Here is a 17,583-nt window from a genome sequence, read left to right as displayed (position 1 = left end):
AAGGAAATCCTCTTCCTCTTTATCCTCCCGATCTCAGTTGAAAGAAATGGAGTACACTATATGGGAGCTTTTATCCCCTCTTTAGTCCAGGCTCTATTTGGGCCTCGCCTCTCTCCCCAGGATGTCACTTGGGCAGGAGGAGAAATAGGGGAAGGTCAGAGTTTTGCACAGAGTTTAAGTAAAACCTCTAGAAAGAGGATATTTGTCCCCAACCTCTTCCACCAGCATCCTAACCCTCTGCTTAATCTGCCCAGCGAGGACCCGTGGAGAGCTGCCAAAATGATCAAGGGCTACATGCAACAGCATAATATCCCTCAAAGGGAAGTGGTGGATGTCACTGGCCTGAACCAATCACACCTCTCCCAGCATCTCAACAAAGGCACCCCCATGAAGACCCAGAAGCGCGCCGCCCTGTACACCTGGTACGTCCGAAAGCAGCGGGAGATCCTCCGACGTAAGTGCTTTCAACCTGCCTCTGCCTCAGCCAAGACTGACCTTTGCCCTAACTCTGACCCCTGTGGGATGCCTCAGTTTCCTTCTCATCAGCAAGGTCTGCGTGGCACTTGGCAAATATAAGGAAGCTGTCAGGTGGATTTGACTGCCCTGCAATGGGTTGGCTTATGTCGTTTTCTTCTCCCAAGATGCCCTAGTCCCCAGCCAGTTGATTTGACAAGCCCATCCGTGTGTGTAGCACACCTTGAATATTTTGGTCCCTGCTTCCAGCATCTTTCTCTCTGAAACCAAGTAGGTAACAGCAGAATATTGAACCTGAAGTAAGCCAAGCATCTTCTCACTGGATCAGACTTCCCAAGGAAGACATTTAGTAGCAATCAATAATATCAATCACTACTATTGTTATTCTCCTTCTCTCTTGAAGAGTATAAAAAATAGAAGGCATTCGTACAGATAGATATGTTAGGAACTTGGTCCTGTTGTTTGGGAGGATGGGGGGCGGGGTGTACAGCTGAGTTCTGAAGCAACTTAAGAAGCTTACTCACATTTACCAAAATTGGTAGAGCTTTGAGACCCCAGTTGATGAGGCTGTCAGAGGAAGAATCTGCTTCTGGCTAAGGCAGGACTCAGTAAAACCATCTGCATCTGCAACTCTGAGTGATGAATTCTTATCCTTCCCATTGTCTTTCCAAAATTTCCTTTCTGTCCCAAGATATCTTCCACACAATAACCCTGAGAGACTTTTGTTTGGAAGGCTAAGGAAGTTTGAACTGCATTTGAATGATAAAAGTATCAGTGACCTAGTGTTTTTATTTTAGGAAAATTGTACTTTTACATTATATTTGGATTATTTCAATCCAGCCCTTTTTCTAGGAAAATTTTATGTAAGTTTTTGCTCTTCCCACATACTCTCCCCTGGGCTGTGGGCTTCTCTGTCTTTGTTAAGATATGAGTTTCCACCACTTTCTGGGTTGAGTGTTTCCCATCTTACTAGAGGACTACTTCTAAAAATCACTCTTGTTTTCTGTCACACACTGCCCTGAAGTGATGGTTTCAGTATTTATTGTCTCAATGTCCATGGGCTAGAAAGGCCTTCAAAATGCAAGGAAAGGGCTAAGGGTTCAGCTTATATTGCAGTGATTTGCCCTTTTGCTTGTAGCATTGGATAAGTTGGAGCTTCCCTGGTGGTTAGATAAGTGGGTTATAAGAAGCACAGTGAGACCTCTTTGCTACTGAGAGGAAGAGGCCCCTTTTACACTCTGGGGTGATCCACCATCCATGGTGACTATATCTTTAAGAATTTGTGTGTCTGACATGAAGCAACTCTCTGTAATTCCTGTAAAGCCCAAGAAAAATTTTCAGGAGCTGTAGTCTCCAAAGGCCAGGGAACCCTTGGGATGCGCTTTGACTCCAATCCAAGCCTCAGGCATCACCTCCCATTTGAGTTGCCTCTCTGTGTTCTCTGAGATTTCCCTCAGAAAGATGGAGGCAGGAAAGATCAACCAAAAACTTCTAAAAGATAGAAGTCCCAGAAAGGTTCTCAAGATGCTTGAGAATGACATTTTGCAAAAATGTATGACCATCTCTGCAAAGGATTTTTCAATTATTGTTATTATTGTTTTAAAGTCCCATGAAACAGAAAGCTTAAGAAGCATCCTTTCATTCTGTAAATATTGTATGGGCATCTATGAGGTGCCAAGTACTTGCTGGGCTGTGAGATACACAGGTTCTTTTCTCCAGGGACTTACAACCTTGTGAGGAAGATGAGATGTTTGAATAAATAATGACAGCTTTCTAAGAGCTGTTATAAAAGTGTACACAAGGGACAGCCAGAGGAGTTGCTAAATTGCCTAGAGACATCATGGAGGGCTTCCTGGAGGAGGTGTCATTTGAACCAATTCTTGAAGGTTAAATACAAGATATACTAGCACTGGATAAAAAATCGGAAGAGAGATGAATAAAAGAAGGAGACAAGTGGACAAGTAACAAGTGGCAAGTAGTAAGAGAGAATCGGGAGAATAAAAAAGACATGATAACAAATATTAATAAGAAGCTAAAAGTAATAAACGGTAATATTCATGAGCCTATCTTCACAGATAGAATCTCCTTGTCCAGACTGGCTCTTGAGCCTATAAAGAGATTACTGATGCCATCTTCTCCAATTTAATTTTTATGGGCAACAAACATTTTCTATGCACCACCCCCTGCCCTCCTGCCATTAATCTGGAAAGAAGTAGGGGAGAGTTGGTGGTGGGTGGAGAATGTGTGGGAGCTTGGTCCTTCAAAAAGGGCAGCCAGCAGCCAGAGGCAGCCCGTACTCTGTGGGCAGCTGCGAGTGTGTCTCACACCCACCACAGGCAGAACTTCAGGAGTAGGTTCTGTTACCTCCATCCAAGGCCAGTTGGAAGGTTTTCTGGGTGTGTGCTTTGGGTTTGTTTTTAGTGAGAGGTGATGTATATGGGGCATCACCATCAAGGGTTGTGAGTTCAGTGTCTATAGGCTAGGTTCACATCCTGGCTCCTGCCCCTGCCTCTAATCGGTCTGAACCTCAAATTTCTTCATCTGTAAAATGGAGATAACGATTCTTCCTAAGAGAGGTGTGAGAGTTAGTTGAAGGGATACATTTGGAGGACTTTGTATAATAACCTCACTGTAGAAATGGTTCATTACATGTTCACTGTGATGACAGGTTATCTCTTCATATCAAATGAGGAACCTTGTATTGATCCTGGGTCCTTGCGATTATCTGTAGTGGCTTGGGCTGTTATGCATGACAACTCCACAGGACCACAGGGAGGAGAGGAGACGCTGAGACAGACATCCACTGAGCAGGGGGCTTCCTTCTCTCCCTCTGATTGTCCCAAACTCCCTGCACTTAGATGGCTGCCGTGAAGACCAAATAATACAGGAATTGTAAAAGCGCTTTGAAAAGTAGAACTTCCCTGGGAATTTAGATGATTGTCATTGTCATCACCATCATCCTGACCAGGGGCGTATGTTCTAAAATACTCTTTAGGGCCCTTAAGTCCTCACCAGGCCCATTCCACAGGGAGAGAAGCTAAGGGACCAGGAACTGCATAACTTGCCTGGGACCCTCATTATCCCATGGAGTCGGTGACTTCCTGCTAGTAGATATGGCAGAGATACTCTCAGGTATCTAAAGGAATTATTGGGAACCAGTGAAAAAAGAGCCCAAAGCGGCCTGAGAATCTTCCAAAGTGGATGGGGCTCCAATCAAAGGTTCCAGTGGCATGCTCTGTCTGTCTAGCAAGGACACAGCTCGTTAACTCAGCTGATCAACAACTAGTTAAACAAAGGCCAGCACTACTTGTATCGAGGGTCTAGGCTTTCTAGGGACCCATCACTACTTGATGGGCCAAAATGGAAACGGATCTTTAGATCTTGGCAAGTTCCCTATTGCTAGAAGTAGGTAGGTGGAAGGCCACACGGTAGGGTGTTATGCAGAGGATTCAAGCTGTGGCCTGACTTTGGACCTTGAGAGTTTTCTGAGACGTGCAGGGATGACTCCAGGAACCGAGAAAGAAAAACATCAAGGTCCAGAACATGGGGACCAGGAGTTAGGAAATGAATCTGTTATGGGTCCTTGCTCAGCAGGGTGCTTGGCCTCTCTGCTTGTTCATCTGTAAAACAGAGTTGATAACATGATGGGCTCTGCTTCATGCAGATGTAAGGAAGAAAACAAGGAGGCTGCCTCTTCCATGAGTGAATATCAAATCTCATTGCAGCCACAGAGGCTAGGGGACCACCACTGAGTGATTTGTAATCTTTCATTCATTCAATCAAAATATATTGAGGGTCATGATATGCCTGGGTCCTGGGAACTGGACTGTCAGGGGGCTCCATACCATCTCTATTTAATTACTTGTCTCCAATTCTTAAAACACCATTCTTAAGAAAGTCCTGTGTTTGCCATCTCTTGCACTTCCCATCTTTCAAATGTGTGGGCAGGTGTGTAAGACCTTTCCCTCTTGGGCTGTTCCCCTCATAAATGGAACCCTGTACACACACACACACACACACACACACACACACCCCTTTGTCTTTGAGATGATGAGCTCTAAAGAGCTGCTGCTTATTTTTCCAATACAAAGGTTCAGTTATATTTATTTCAAAGCAATAGTCAAAAGGTTTGCGGTTTGGGGTTTTTCAAAGAGCATAACATAATGTGGATCCCTAGGATCTATGAGTGGAGAGAGCTATTTTCAGCCTCTGAACATTTTGTCTAAGTGCAAACTGTACCTTTTAACATTTTTCCCTCTAGACCTGAGACTTGGTGGAACTCATCTCCTTGACATCAAAACACAAGACTTCAGGATTCAGAGTGTTGCTTCATGTCTGAGAGCCAGTGAGCCAATGAAATAATAATAATAATAAATTTTCCTGAGAACAATGGCCAGCCACGTTTGAGCTCCTCCAAAGAAAGGAAAGGGGTTGGTTTTGGTGGAGCCAACAGAAATGGGCAGTGAGGGGCCTGGGGTGAGCCTGCCCCCACCTCTGTATTCCCACCTATAGTTAACAGCAGACCCAAAAGCTCAGGGGAGAGACATAAAGGTATTTTTGTCCATTGATCTGTCTGTCTGTCTGTCTGTCTGATCTGCTGAGTGAAGGCTACAGACCCTATCAAATCTACTCCTTTCTCTTTTCAGAATTCAACCAAACAGTCCAGAGTTCTGGAAATTTGACAGACAAAAGCAGTCAGGATCAGCTGCTGTTTCTCTTTCCAGAGTTCAGTCAACAGAGCCAGGGGCCTGGGCAGTCCGATGACGCCTGCTCTGAGCCCACCAACAAGAAGATGCGTCGCAACCGGTTCAAATGGGGGCCCGCGTCCCAGCAAATCTTGTACCAGGCCTACGACCGGCAAAAGAACCCCAGCAAGGAAGAGAGGGAGGCCTTAGTGGAGGAGTGCAACAGGTAACGCCACCGGAAGCTCCCCCAGAGCAGGCAGGCGAGCACAGGGACCTGAGCTCCATCCCCTCGGTCCTGGAATGTTGAGACGCTAGTGGTGCTGTGCTGAGTCGCTCAGGCGTATCCAACTCTTTGCCACCCCATGGACTGTAGCCCGCCAGGCTCCTCTGTCCATGGGGATTCTCCAGGCAAGAATATTGGAGTGGGTTGCTATGCCCTCCTCCAGGGGATCTTCCCCACCCAGGGACTGAACCCAGGTCTCCCACATTGCAGGCAGATTCGTTACCGTCTGAGCCACCAGGGAAGCCCACTTAGCAGCTAAATGTGGCTAAATCGGGCTTTCCTAAAGTGTGTCCCGCAGAACCCTCATTTCAAGTCATTAATCAGTCTGAGAACCATCATCTGTATACTTTCTCTTAGCGAGTCACAGTGTGCATTCCTATATTAAAGGCTCTGAGAAGTCCTGCAGTCAAGAAATGCACTTCACTTTACTGAACTGATTGTTAACCAGGGGATGTCTTTCTGTGGCATAGCCCTATGAGCTGTTATCCCAGGGAATGATGGAGAATGACGGTCCAAAATATGCCAATGAAGGAGAGTCATGCATTTGATCCCCGTACAGACCAAGGGAAAGCTATTCCTTAGCCACAGACTGTCTTTGGACTAGACCAAATGTTGGTTCAAAGGGAAACTTAGCAAGAGAGCAAGAATTGGTCAGAATTTCCTCCACTCTGCCCACACTGATTAGAGATGGTTTTGTAGAGTTCATTTGTTTTTAATGACATGGCATTTTTTTTAAGCTTTTATTTTGTATTGGGGTATAGCCGATTAACAAACAACATTATGATGGTTTCAGGTGAACAGTGAAGGGACTCAGCCACACATACATACGTGTATCCATTCTCCCCCAAACTCCCCTCCCACCCAGGCTGTCACATTTTAAAGAAAACTATTAGAAAATCCTCTAGATATCCTTTAGCTTCACTCCTGCCCCATCTTCTCTGATTCCAACCTTCACTTTTTAAAAACTCTGCTCTTTGCTTTGGCTAAGACCTATGGGTTCTCTCTGTCTCTGGCTGGACCAGCTGGGGAAGTCTGGCAGGTGCCTGGGGAGGTGAAACCATCTTCCCAGATGTGTCACAGAGTCCTCAGCTGTGCTCTGGCCCCCCCTGACTAGAGGGAAGACCCCCAGTATCCAGTGGTGTCTAAGAATCTCCCTCACGCCTGGCCCTGGGGTTTCCTCAGCGATGATGACTGGAGACCAGCTGTCTCTGCTGTGTCCTCATTCATACCTCACCCAGCCTGCCTTTTGGAAGGGATTCCTATTGTGTGGAATCTGGCTACATGGCACCCTTGCGGGGTGTCCAAACTCTGGAAGACCAGAAGTCATTTCAGAGGGCTATGGAGGGGCTCAGACTAGGCCAGCAAAGGAAATGGTCTTTTGTAGGACAGGAAAAATAGTCACATATGGTGTCAGGAGGCTCACCTGGACCTTCCTCCTGAGATGTCTGCCCCTCACCTTCCTCTCTTGTTCAGAAGCCACACCAAAGGCTAAGCCCCAGACTTCTGGGGCAGTGAGCCTGCTCAGAACCTGGGTTCTACCCTGCTCCAGCCATCCAGCCATCTCATCAGATAACTACCCAGGCTGGCCATTCCTCAGGCCTCCCATACTCTATCCTTGGCCGCTTCACACTGCGTGCCAGCACCCACCCCCCTCCATGAGAGTATGCATGTGAGCTCACTCACTCACTCGTGTCCAGCTCTTTGTGACCCCACGGACTGTGTGTACCTCCCTAGGCTCCTCTGTCCGTGGGATTTCCCAGGCAAGAATACTAGAGTGACTTGTCATTCCCTTCTTCCGGGGATCTTCCTGACCCAGAGATCGAACCTGAGTCTCCTACCTGATAGGCGGATTCTTTAACCACTGACCCACCAGGGAAGCCCCCCCCCCACCGCCGCCGCTGTCATGCACCTGGGGCCAATTGCCAGGGGGCCTCCCCCCACCCTGACCACCCTCCCTTACCGTCTCCCCTCTCTCCTGTTCTCAGGGCAGAATGTTTGCAGCGAGGCGTCTCCCCCTCCAAAGCCCACGGCCTGGGCTCCAACCTGGTCACTGAGGTCCGCGTCTACAACTGGTTCGCAAACCGCAGGAAGGAGGAGGCGTTCCGCCAGAAGCTGGCCATGGACGCCTACAGCTCCAGCCAGACGCACGGCCTGAACACCCTGCTCTCCCACGGCTCCCCCCACCACCAAACCAGCACCTCCCCTCCAAACAAGCTGCCAGGTAAGCAGGGCCCAGCCCCACCGCTCGGCAACCCGACCTTCCGGCTTCTCCCCCAGGGGTCCCATGATGTCTCAGAAGAGGACATGCTTTGGGACGGTCCTAGGGCTGACTTCCTTCTGCTGCTGAAATGTTCTCATGAGAGCTGCATGCAGCCGTGGTCAGGTTTCCTCTGCATCTTTGCTCAGCCTCCAGGGAGCCCTGCTCCCCATTCTTCTCCAGGCTCTTTTCTTTTGTGTGTGTGTGTGTGTGTGTGTGTGTGTGTGTGTGTGTGTGTGTGTGTGTGTGTGTGTGTGTGTGTGTGTGGCTGCTGACTCAGCAGATCAGGGCCACCACCGGATGAGATGGAGCAGCCTGTCTTGTCGGTGTCCTGGGTCCGCACCGCCGGCAGAGGGGTTTCCCGTTCAAGTGCATCCCCAGGGCTCTCCAGCTGCTGCAGGAGGAGTCCAGAGGCCTCTGGGCAAGGACCCCTCTGCTTGGGGATGTCTGTGCACTGCCAGAGTTAGGGTAGGGTTGGTCACATGAAACTTTGGCAGTGATGAGTTGGTCAAAATCGGCTGAGTACCTACTGTGTGCTGTGTGTGCCAGGCCTCCCCCGGCCTGGGTGAGGATGCCCCTGTTCTGGGGCGTGGGCTTGTCGGGACAGAATCCCACACCTTCCTTCCTGGTGGGAGAGCACCCCCATGTGCTGAGGGCCGCGTGGGTCCTTCCGAGAAAGCTGGCTTCTTCTTAGTGTGATGAGTTTGCTGAGGTTGGTGTAGACAGAGTGTGGTACAGTGTACTGCCTGCTCGGAGAGGGGTTTGCAGAAGGAGCCGAGCGCCACTTCCAACTCCGGGGATGGTTCTAAACTGCTCTGTGCCCTTGCTGGCTGGTTGCCCTTCTGGGAGAGGCCTGAGACCCGGGAGCTGACCTGAATGCCAGGGGCACTGGCTCAGAGTCCCCACCTGGACCATCTACAAGCATCCATTCCACACTGCACCCCCACCCCTCAACACTGCAGGCATGACCTCCTCGGGGGTCTCTGTCCAGCGTGAAGCCTGGGCCAGGGAGGGGCGCTTTTCTGGGTGCTGTTGCCACTGAAGGGAAGGGTTCAGCCACATAGGAAGAAAGTTGGGGTCACTCCTGAGAGGCAGCGAAGCCTGCAGATGAACACTGGCCCAACAGCAAAGTAACGCAGCCCCTCTTCGGTGGTAATCCACAGAGCTGGAGCTGAGAGCTGCGGGGGGCGTGGCTGGGGCAAGGGGCGTTATTGAGAAGACAATGGCCATTGTGCTGGGACCTGTGATCTCCACACCAAAGTCAGGGAGCCTGCAAGCCAAACAAAGGCCCAGTGGCTTGCTGACAAGCTGGGGTTGTGGTGAGGTCACCACGGGGTCGTCGGCTTAGGCATTCTGTATAGTGACAGGAGACCCAGAGGGGCGGGGCTGGAGGGGCCAGAGCAGGTACCAGGGCCCGGGCAGGGGGCCGGGAAACACCCCAAGACACCGCCGATCGATCGGTCTCAGAAGGCACATCCCACTGGAAGTGGATTCTCCGGAGTCCTTGGAAGTTGAGACCGTGTTATGTATCAGGGAATGTTAGAACTGGGAGGTACTTGGAAGAAGGAAATTGAGGCCCAGAAAAAGGTAGTAACTTTGCAGAGTTCCCCAAAGTGATGGTAGTGGAACAAGGTCAAGAACCCAGGGCTATAGAATCCCACCCTGTACCTTCCTACAGCACAGACACACGCTGAGTGCGGGCACCAAGCTAGTGATGAGTAAGACACGTGTGCGTCCCTGTCCCTGGGGGCTTCCAGGCTAGTTGGGAGGCTGGCGTGGAGAACTGCCGGGGATCAAGTTTATCTTTGAGAGTTTTGTGCCCCTTTGTAGGGAGGAGCTATTTATGGAACGATAATTATGGGCCACTGTATATTTTTAGTGCCTACCTTTCTCTCTCCCTGAATTTTAACTCAGTTCATCAAGATGGTCCACACCCACTAGGGACTGATTCTCTGGACTTAGTTTTGAATCCTGGTTCTAACCCTCATAACCTGCAGCGTGGCCAGTTCATAGAACTTCTCTGAGTCCGGGTTTCCTGTCTGTGAAATGGAGATAGGGTGCCTACCACCAGGGGTCCACGTGAGAATTCCGTGAGAGACTGTGAGCACCGTCTTTCCCAGTAAACCATAACCGTTGTTTGGTGCTGCTTAGTTGCTGTTGTGTCTGACTCTTTTGAGACCCCATGGACTGTAGCCCACCAGGCTCCTCTGTTCATGGGATTTCCCAGGCAAGAATACTGGAGTGGGGTGCCATTGCCTTCTCCAGGGCATCTTCCCAACCCAGGGATCGAACCCACATCTCCTGCATTGGCAGGAGGATTCTTTATCACTGAACCACCAGGAAAGCCCAAACCATAATGACTGTCACCGTTATCATTACCGGACTTCCCTGGTGGCTCAGACGGTAAAGCGTCTGTCTACAATGCGGGAGACCAGGGTTCAAGCCCTGGGTTGGGAAGATCCCCTGGAGAAGGAAATGGCAATCCACTCCAGCACTATTGCCCGGAAAAATCTCATGGACAGAGGAGCCTGGTAGGCTACAGTCTATGGGGTGGCAAAGAGCCGGACACGACTGAGTGACTTCACTTTCACTTTGTCGTTATCACAGAAAGCTAAACAAGTGGTCATGGCAAGAGTCAGTTCAGTTCAGTTCAGCTGCTCAGTCGTGTCCAACTCTGTGACCCCATGGACTGTAGCACACCAGGCTTCCCTGTCCATCACCAACTCACAGAGCTTGCTCAAACTTATGTCCATCAAGTCAGTGATGCCTTCCAATCATGTCATCCTCTGTCATCCCCTTCTCCTCCTGCCTTCAGTCTTTCCCAGCATCAGGGTCTTTTCCAATGAGTCAATTCTTCGCATCAGGTGGCCAAGGTATTGGAGTTTCAGCTTCAGCATCAGTCCTTCCAATGAATATTCAGGACTGATTTCCTTTAGGATGGACTGATTGGATCTCTTTGCAGTCCGAGGACTCTCAAGAGTCTTCTCGAACACCACAGTTCAAAAGCAGCAATTCTTCTTTAGAATTGATGTTCAGCTTTCTTTGTAGTCCAGCTCTCACACCCTTACATGACTACTGGAAAAACCATAGCTTTGAGTATAGGACCTTTGTCAGCAAAATAATGTCTCTGGTTTTTAATATGCTATCTAGGTTGGTCATAGCTTTTCTGCCAAGGAGCAAGCCTCTTTTGTGACAGGCAGCAGGAATCTATTTCCTTTTCCGTTTCGCACATTGGGGCCTTATTGATAAGAGACAGTGACATGTTCTGGCCCTGAGGCTGGGGTGCAGGATGCTACACCCCAGGAGGTGTCCCCGTCATCAGCTCCCAGGGTGGGCAGCACATGGGCTGTGACCGTCTCGTGGGAAGTGTGCCTGGGGCCACCCAGATGTCAGGCTGAAGCCCAGCGCTCAGGGAAGGTTTGGTCTGCACTTCTCAGGATATACTTACTTCCCGTCATGGTCCCTGCAACCAAGGTATGGTCTCTAACCAAGCCCCAAACATACCTGGATGCAGAAAAGAGCTCTACAGTGGCCAAGGAGAAGCGAACATCCAGACTCCAGACTCCCAACTTCTAGGGCTGAGCTGGGGAGACAAAGTCCCCATCCCCAAGCCCCCACCTTCCCCCCTCTTTCCCCTCCAAACCCCAATCCCCGAGCCAGGAGGACAGGAGGCGCCTCGAGACGCATCTTCCCTTGACCCTTCTCCCTGGGGAGGAGAGCATCTCTTCTGTACCTGAGCCCCCGCCCTCAGGGCCACGCTGACAGCGCTGTGGCCCCACTTGCCCACGGTGACCACAGTGTGACCCTGGCCCTGGAATGTCCGGCACAATAGGGGTGGCAGGAGGAGCCCTTTGCCTCTGTCAGCGGCCGATTGGTTACAAGGTGCCCTGCAAGCACATGGTCAGCAGAATCAGCTGTTTTCAGCGTCGCCCCTCCCGGCTTTACAATCACACGCCAGCATGCAGCCCAGCGTTGTCATGGCTTTGTCTCCCTCATGCATGCTTAATTGACAATTAAGTTGGGGCTTTGAGCAAGCCTGGCTGCCGCTGATGGGCCTTCATCTTTCCAGGGAGCGTCACAGGGGCACCCTTTGTTTGCTCTGCTTGGGGGCCTGGAGTTACTGTAGCCGGCTGCCAGCAGCCATTTATCTTCAGCCGGGAAGGCCTTTATCTGCAGCCCCCCATCCCAGCCCTCGCCAGCAGGAGCTGTCCCCGGTTATAGGCCCTGTGACAGCCCATTCTGAGGCCATTGAGCAGGCCCGGAGTGATGGCCCCGACCTCCATTCTGGAGCAGAATCAAGGGAAAGGCCCCCCAAAGGTCAGAGAGCAGGGCTGTGGCGAGGAAGCGGACTGGTTGGAGACTGGTGCCTGTATTGATCCGCCCGAGGAGGAGGAGGAAGTTGGCGTGGGATGGAAGCTGGGCCAGCCTTGGCTCAAGCCCTGGGATCGGCTACATCATCTCTGGTGGCCTTGCATACTGTCCCCTCTGCTGCTGACTGTGGCGAACTTACCCAGCTGCCTCCAGCAAGGTCTCCTGGCCTCCTTGCAAGAGCAAGGGAGGGGCAGAGGTCTCCATCAGCCTTCACTCACCCAACACCTGACCTCCTGTATCACCTTTCAAGGAGGTAGAGGCTCATTCTCCTGGAAATAAAGGGAGTCCCAGAGGCGAGAAGAAGCCTCACAGGATAGATCCCCTGAGCCCCAAAGCCTCTTTACCCAAGAGGAGATGTGTCTTTCTTTTGTGTTGTTGTTTCATTATCATTTTGCGTCTTTATTTTTGGCTGTGCTGGGTCTTTGTTGCCGTGTGGGTTTTCTCTGATTAAGGCAAGCAGGAGCTACTCTCTAGTTGTGGTGCAAGGGCATCTCTGGAGGCACAGGCTTGAGCAGTTGCGACTCCCAGGCTTCAGAGCACAGGCTCAATAGTTCCCTGGTGGCTCAGTGGTAAAGAAGCCACCTGCCAACGTAGGAGACACGGGTTCAATCCCTGATCTGGGAAGATCCCACATGCCGTGGGGCAACTAAGCCAATGGGCCACTACTATTATAAAGACATGTATTTCTGTGTCTCCTTGCTCCTCCCTCCCTGCAAATGCTATTCCTCCCTCTCCTAGCCCAGGGGCTGTCCTTGTCCCGCTCCCCGCCCCACCATGGTCAGATCAGAGCTGGAGAACCAGAGAATCCTGCCTCTTGCCTTCCCCTCATCCCCTGTTACATCTCCTTCTAACTTGCCTGCAGAAATCTAACCCTGGGTCTTAGACTAACCAGATCCTGGGTCAGGACATCCATGTGGTCACTCTGACTTTCCCTGACAGTGGAATCTACAGAATCCAAGGAAGTCTCAAAAGTGCCCAGTGGCAGGGTTGTGAGTAAACTTTGAATAATCAGCTAATGCTGATTGAGCCCTTCCTGGATACCAGCCCCTGGGCTGATATTTACATCATCTTATTTAATCCTCACAACTTCATAGGATAGACACTGTCTATATCCTTACCCTATTTTATAATCAAAGAAGGTGAGGTGTTTAGAATGCAAGTATTTTGTCTAACTTCCCCAGTGGCTCAGTGATAAAGAATCTGCCTGCAGTTCAGGAGACGTAGGAGACGCAGGTTCAATCCCTGGATGGGGAAAAATCTCCTGAAAGATGAAATGGTAACCCACTCCAGTATTCTTGCCTGGAGAATCCCGTGGACAGAGGAGCCTGACGGACTAAAGTCCATGGGATCGCAAAGAGTGGAACACGACTGAGTGACTGAGCTTGCATGCGCATAGAGTTCATAAGCGTCAGAGACTGGTTTTGAACGGATACCCCCGACTTTCTCTTTGCCTTACGCAAATGCTAAGCACTTTCAAGCATGGAAATCAACACACACGGGATCCTCCCACAGTTCCTTCTTCTCCCACATTCTTACTATTCCTCTTTGAATGACAAAGGGGCTTTAAGGGTGGGGTCTCCCAGTCTGGCTATTTTGCGGCTTCCCCGCCTTATCCCACCCCCATCCCTGCAACGGTTGCCCCTGACCAAGGTGGATTCTGTGCCTTGCCCAGGGGAGAAATCAAAGCCCCCTCTTCTACCACCCCATCCCCATCTGGGTGGGGATTTGAACTGCCCTTGCAGTCGGCACTGTCTGGGGCACTAAATGCCTTAACAACTTAATGGGGCTTTGGAGACAGTGCAAGCACCTCGGCTCACCTCTGGAGTCCCGCCCACTCCCTGGGCAGCAGACAAGCGGAGGGGGTTTATGAGGGCAGTTGTAAAAATATTCATCTCCGCAGCAGCAAACCTCCCCATGGTAAAGAAGCCCCATTGTCCCTCAGTAGAAGCTTCTTTTCGTTCAGAAGAGAAGTAAACCCTGCCTTGAGTCGTCTGCTATTTTAGAAAACATGTTTATAGAGATGTGGAGTTCCGGGGTGGCAGGGCTCCAGTGTTCTCCTTGTAGGGACTTTATCTGACTGCCATTTTATCTGTTGAATTCAAAGGTCATTTTATCTTGCGGGTACCACCCCATCGGCTGCCACTAGATTGGGGAAGACAATCAGGATATTAATGAGATTAAGAGGCCCAGCCTTCAGAGCATTCTGCTGGCAGCCTCCCCCTGATAGCGGGCCAGCCCTGGTCTGCATACAAAGAAGCCCGGCTGCCCAGGCCAGTGGGGCTCCAGCCTCGTCACAAAGGGGCCGAGCAGACACTGGAGTCCTATCTCTGAAGCAGCCCTACCTGCCTGCCTAATCCCCCTGAAGGACCCTTAGGAATTCAAGGACTCCTTGCTGCCTCCCGTGGGGTCCTAAGGTGGAAGGAAGCTGCCTGCAAGCACATTGCCCCCACCTGCAGGTTATGGGAGAAGTGTCCTTGGAGTCTGTTTGTTAAAGGTTTGATGGAAACTGACAAGACCTGGGAGAGAATTAACCACCAAGGGTGCAGAAAGAGAGAGGCAGGGAGCTGTGCAAGGTTTGAATCTAACTGCTTGCCTGGAAAATCCCATGGACGGAGGAGCCTGGTGGGCTGCAGTCCACGGGGTCGCACAGAGTCGGACACGACTGAAGCGACTTAGCAGCAGCAGCAGCAGCTTGATAGGAAACCACAATATCAAACAGGAATGGGGAGGGGAAAAAAGTATATATAAGAATATATACGTATACACCATAATGTATGTATGTATATTTAAAATCTAGCCGCAAAATAAAGTCAAACACATTCAATCCTGGTTATCATCCTAGCTGTTCATAAGAACTCTGCTACAGAACTTCCCTGGTGGTCCAGTGGTTAAGAGTCTGCCTGTCAATACAGGGCACACAGCTTCGATCCCTGGTGGATCAATACAGGGATCCCACATGCTTCGGAGCAACTAAGCCCGTGCACCCCAACTACTGAGCCCACATACTGCAACTACTGAAGCCCGCGTACCTAGAGCCCGCGTACCTAGAGCCCGTGTACCTAGAACCCGCATACCACAACTAGAGAAGCCACCGCGACCAGAAGCCCACGTAGCACAGCTAGAGAGGAGCCCCACTCGCTGCAGCCAGAGAAGCCCCACCTGTAGCAGCAAAGACCCGGCGCAGCCCCTCAAAAAGCAACTCTAGTGTTGAGCTTGGCAAACTTTCTGTAAAGAGCCAGATGGTGACTGTTTTAGGCTTTCCAGGCCATACTGTCTCGGTCAGAGCGGCTCAGCTCAGCCTTTGGAGAGCAAAAGCAACCAGGGACCAGGTGTGAACAAATGCACATGGCTGTGGTGGGGATTAACATGTTAAAATCCTATGATTTTTGTGTATCACAGAATACTCCTTTTTTTCTTTTTAAAACCCACTTAAGGATATAAAAACCATTCGGAGCTCATAGTCCACACAAAAACAGGCTGCTGTTTGCTGACCTATGTTCTAGGACAATGGTTCCTAAATCTCACTGCACCTTAGAATCAGCTGGAGGACTTCTAAAAACCCCAGTGTCTGGCTGTGCCATAGATGCCTGACTATCAACAACACTGACATTTAATACATGCTAAAGATACTCCAGGCTATGGTTTTTCCAGTAGTTATGTACAGATATGAGAGTTGGGCAGTAAAGAAAGCTGAGTGCAGAAGAATTGATGCCTTCAGACTGTGGTGCTAGAGAAGACTCTTGACAGTCCCTTGGACTGCAAGGAGATCCAACCAGTCAATCCTAAAGGAAATCAATCCTGAATATTTATTGGAAGGACTGATGTTGAAGCTGAAACTCCAATACCTTGGCCATCTGATGCAAAGAATTGACTCATTGGAAAAGACCCTGATGCTGGGAAAGATTGAAGGCAGGAGGAGAAGGGGACGACAGAGGATGAGATGGTTTTGAATAGCATCATTGACTCAATGGACATGAGTTTGAGCAGATTCTAGGAGATAGTGAAGGACAGGGAAGCCTGGTGTGCTACCGTTCATGGGGTCTCAGAGTCGAACAGGACTGAGTGACTGAACAACAAAAAAGATACTCTAGGGAGATGCTGCTATAAATTTAGTGGGCATAGCAACAGAATCATGAGTTATGGAGGCCAACCCGGATTCCAACCTCAACTTGGCCACTCATCAGCTGTGTGACCCTGGACAAGTATCTGGGATCTCTAAGTCTCAGTTTCTCGATGTGTAAAATGGGGGCATCCACTTACACAGATGGTGACTGCAGCCATGAAGTTAAAAGACGCTTGCTCCTTGGAAGGAAAGTTATGACCAACCTAGATAGCATATTCAAAAGCAGAGACATTACTTTGCCAACAAAGGTCCGTCTAGTCAAGGCTATGGTTTTTCCAGTAGTCATGTATGGATGTGAGAGTTGGACTGTGAAGAAACCTGAGCACCAAGGAGTTGATGCTTTTGAACTGTGGTGTTGAAGAAGACTCTTGAGAGTCCCTTGGACTGTAAGGAGATCCAACCAGTCCATTCTAAAGGAGATCAGTCCTGGGTGTTCTTTGGAAGGACTGATGCTAAAGCTGAAACTCCAGTACTTTGGCCACCTCATGCGAAGAGTTGTCTCATTGGAAAAGACTCTGATGCTGGGAGGGATTGTGGGCAGGAGGAGAAGGGGACGACAGAGGAGGAGATGGCTGGATGACATCACCGACTCGGTGGACGTGAGTGTGAGTGAACTCTGGGAGTTGGTGATGGACAGGGAGGCCTGGCATGCTGCACTTCATCAGGTTGCAAAGAGTCAGACACGACTGAGCGACTGAACTGAAGTGAATTGAACTCATGCAGATGCCAAAGGATTAAATGAGATAATATATGTAAAGCAGCCAGGATGTAGGAGGCTCTCATAAATGGTACCTATTAGCAGTCCTTGCAGAGCTTAGTGGTTTGGGTTATTCCTCTTTCCTTCTGTTCCTCTTATCTTTTGATCTTGACTTTGAGACAATTTGGGTAGTTCTACTAGATAATCATCTTGGTGTTTGCGGCAGACTCAGGCTGACTTCTTGGAGTAATTGGGCCTGAGGAAGGCGTTCCTACTTCCAGGAAGGACTGCTCTGTGATAGCCATAGGGCATTTGCAGCACCATGGGCTTCTCCAATGACTCAGCAGTAAAGCATCTACCTGCCGTGCAGGAGACAGGGTTCGATCCCTGGGTCAGGAAGATTCCCTGGAGGAGGAAATGACAGACAACCCACTCCAGTATTCTTGCCTGGAAAATCCCATGGACAGAGGAGCCTGGTGGGTTACAGTCCATGGCGTCACAAAGAGTTGGATGTACATGACTGAGTGACTGAGAACACATCCATTGCCATAGGCTTCAGTGGACTGATGCTAAACAGTGAGAGAAAGCTGGGAAGAACCATGGATGGCCATGGGGTACAGGGGGGTCATGACCATGTGGCAAAAGGTCAGGTACATAAGATGACCCTGAATTTCCTCCACCTAATAAGGCATT

General features: G+C 50.1%; 1 protein-coding gene across 4 annotated transcripts in view; it reads left to right on the top strand.

The window, feature by feature from the left end:
• The window catches only part of HNF1B (HNF1 homeobox B), a 63,989-nt gene that overhangs the window by 5,003 nt on the left and 41,403 nt on the right, over positions 1-17,583 (top strand). For 2 of the 4 annotated variants that reach the window (XM_018064202.1, XM_018064199.1), the window contains exons 2-4: positions 255-454; positions 5,121-5,385; positions 7,428-7,663. In XM_018064202.1, the coding sequence (XP_017919691.1) occupies positions 255-454; positions 5,121-5,385; positions 7,428-7,663 (701 nt within the window). The remainder of the gene's footprint in view (positions 1-254; positions 455-5,120; positions 5,386-7,427; positions 7,664-17,583) is intronic. The other 2 variants (XM_018064200.1, XM_018064201.1) reach the window with 1 other exon arrangement.

Source organism: Capra hircus, chromosome 19 (assembly GCF_001704415.2).
Source record: "Capra hircus breed San Clemente chromosome 19, ASM170441v1, whole genome shotgun sequence".
NCBI classification, from domain to species: Eukaryota; Metazoa; Chordata; class Mammalia; order Artiodactyla; family Bovidae; genus Capra; species Capra hircus.
Note: the sequence above shows the minus strand (reverse complement) of the source record. Positions and strands in the feature narration are given on the sequence as shown.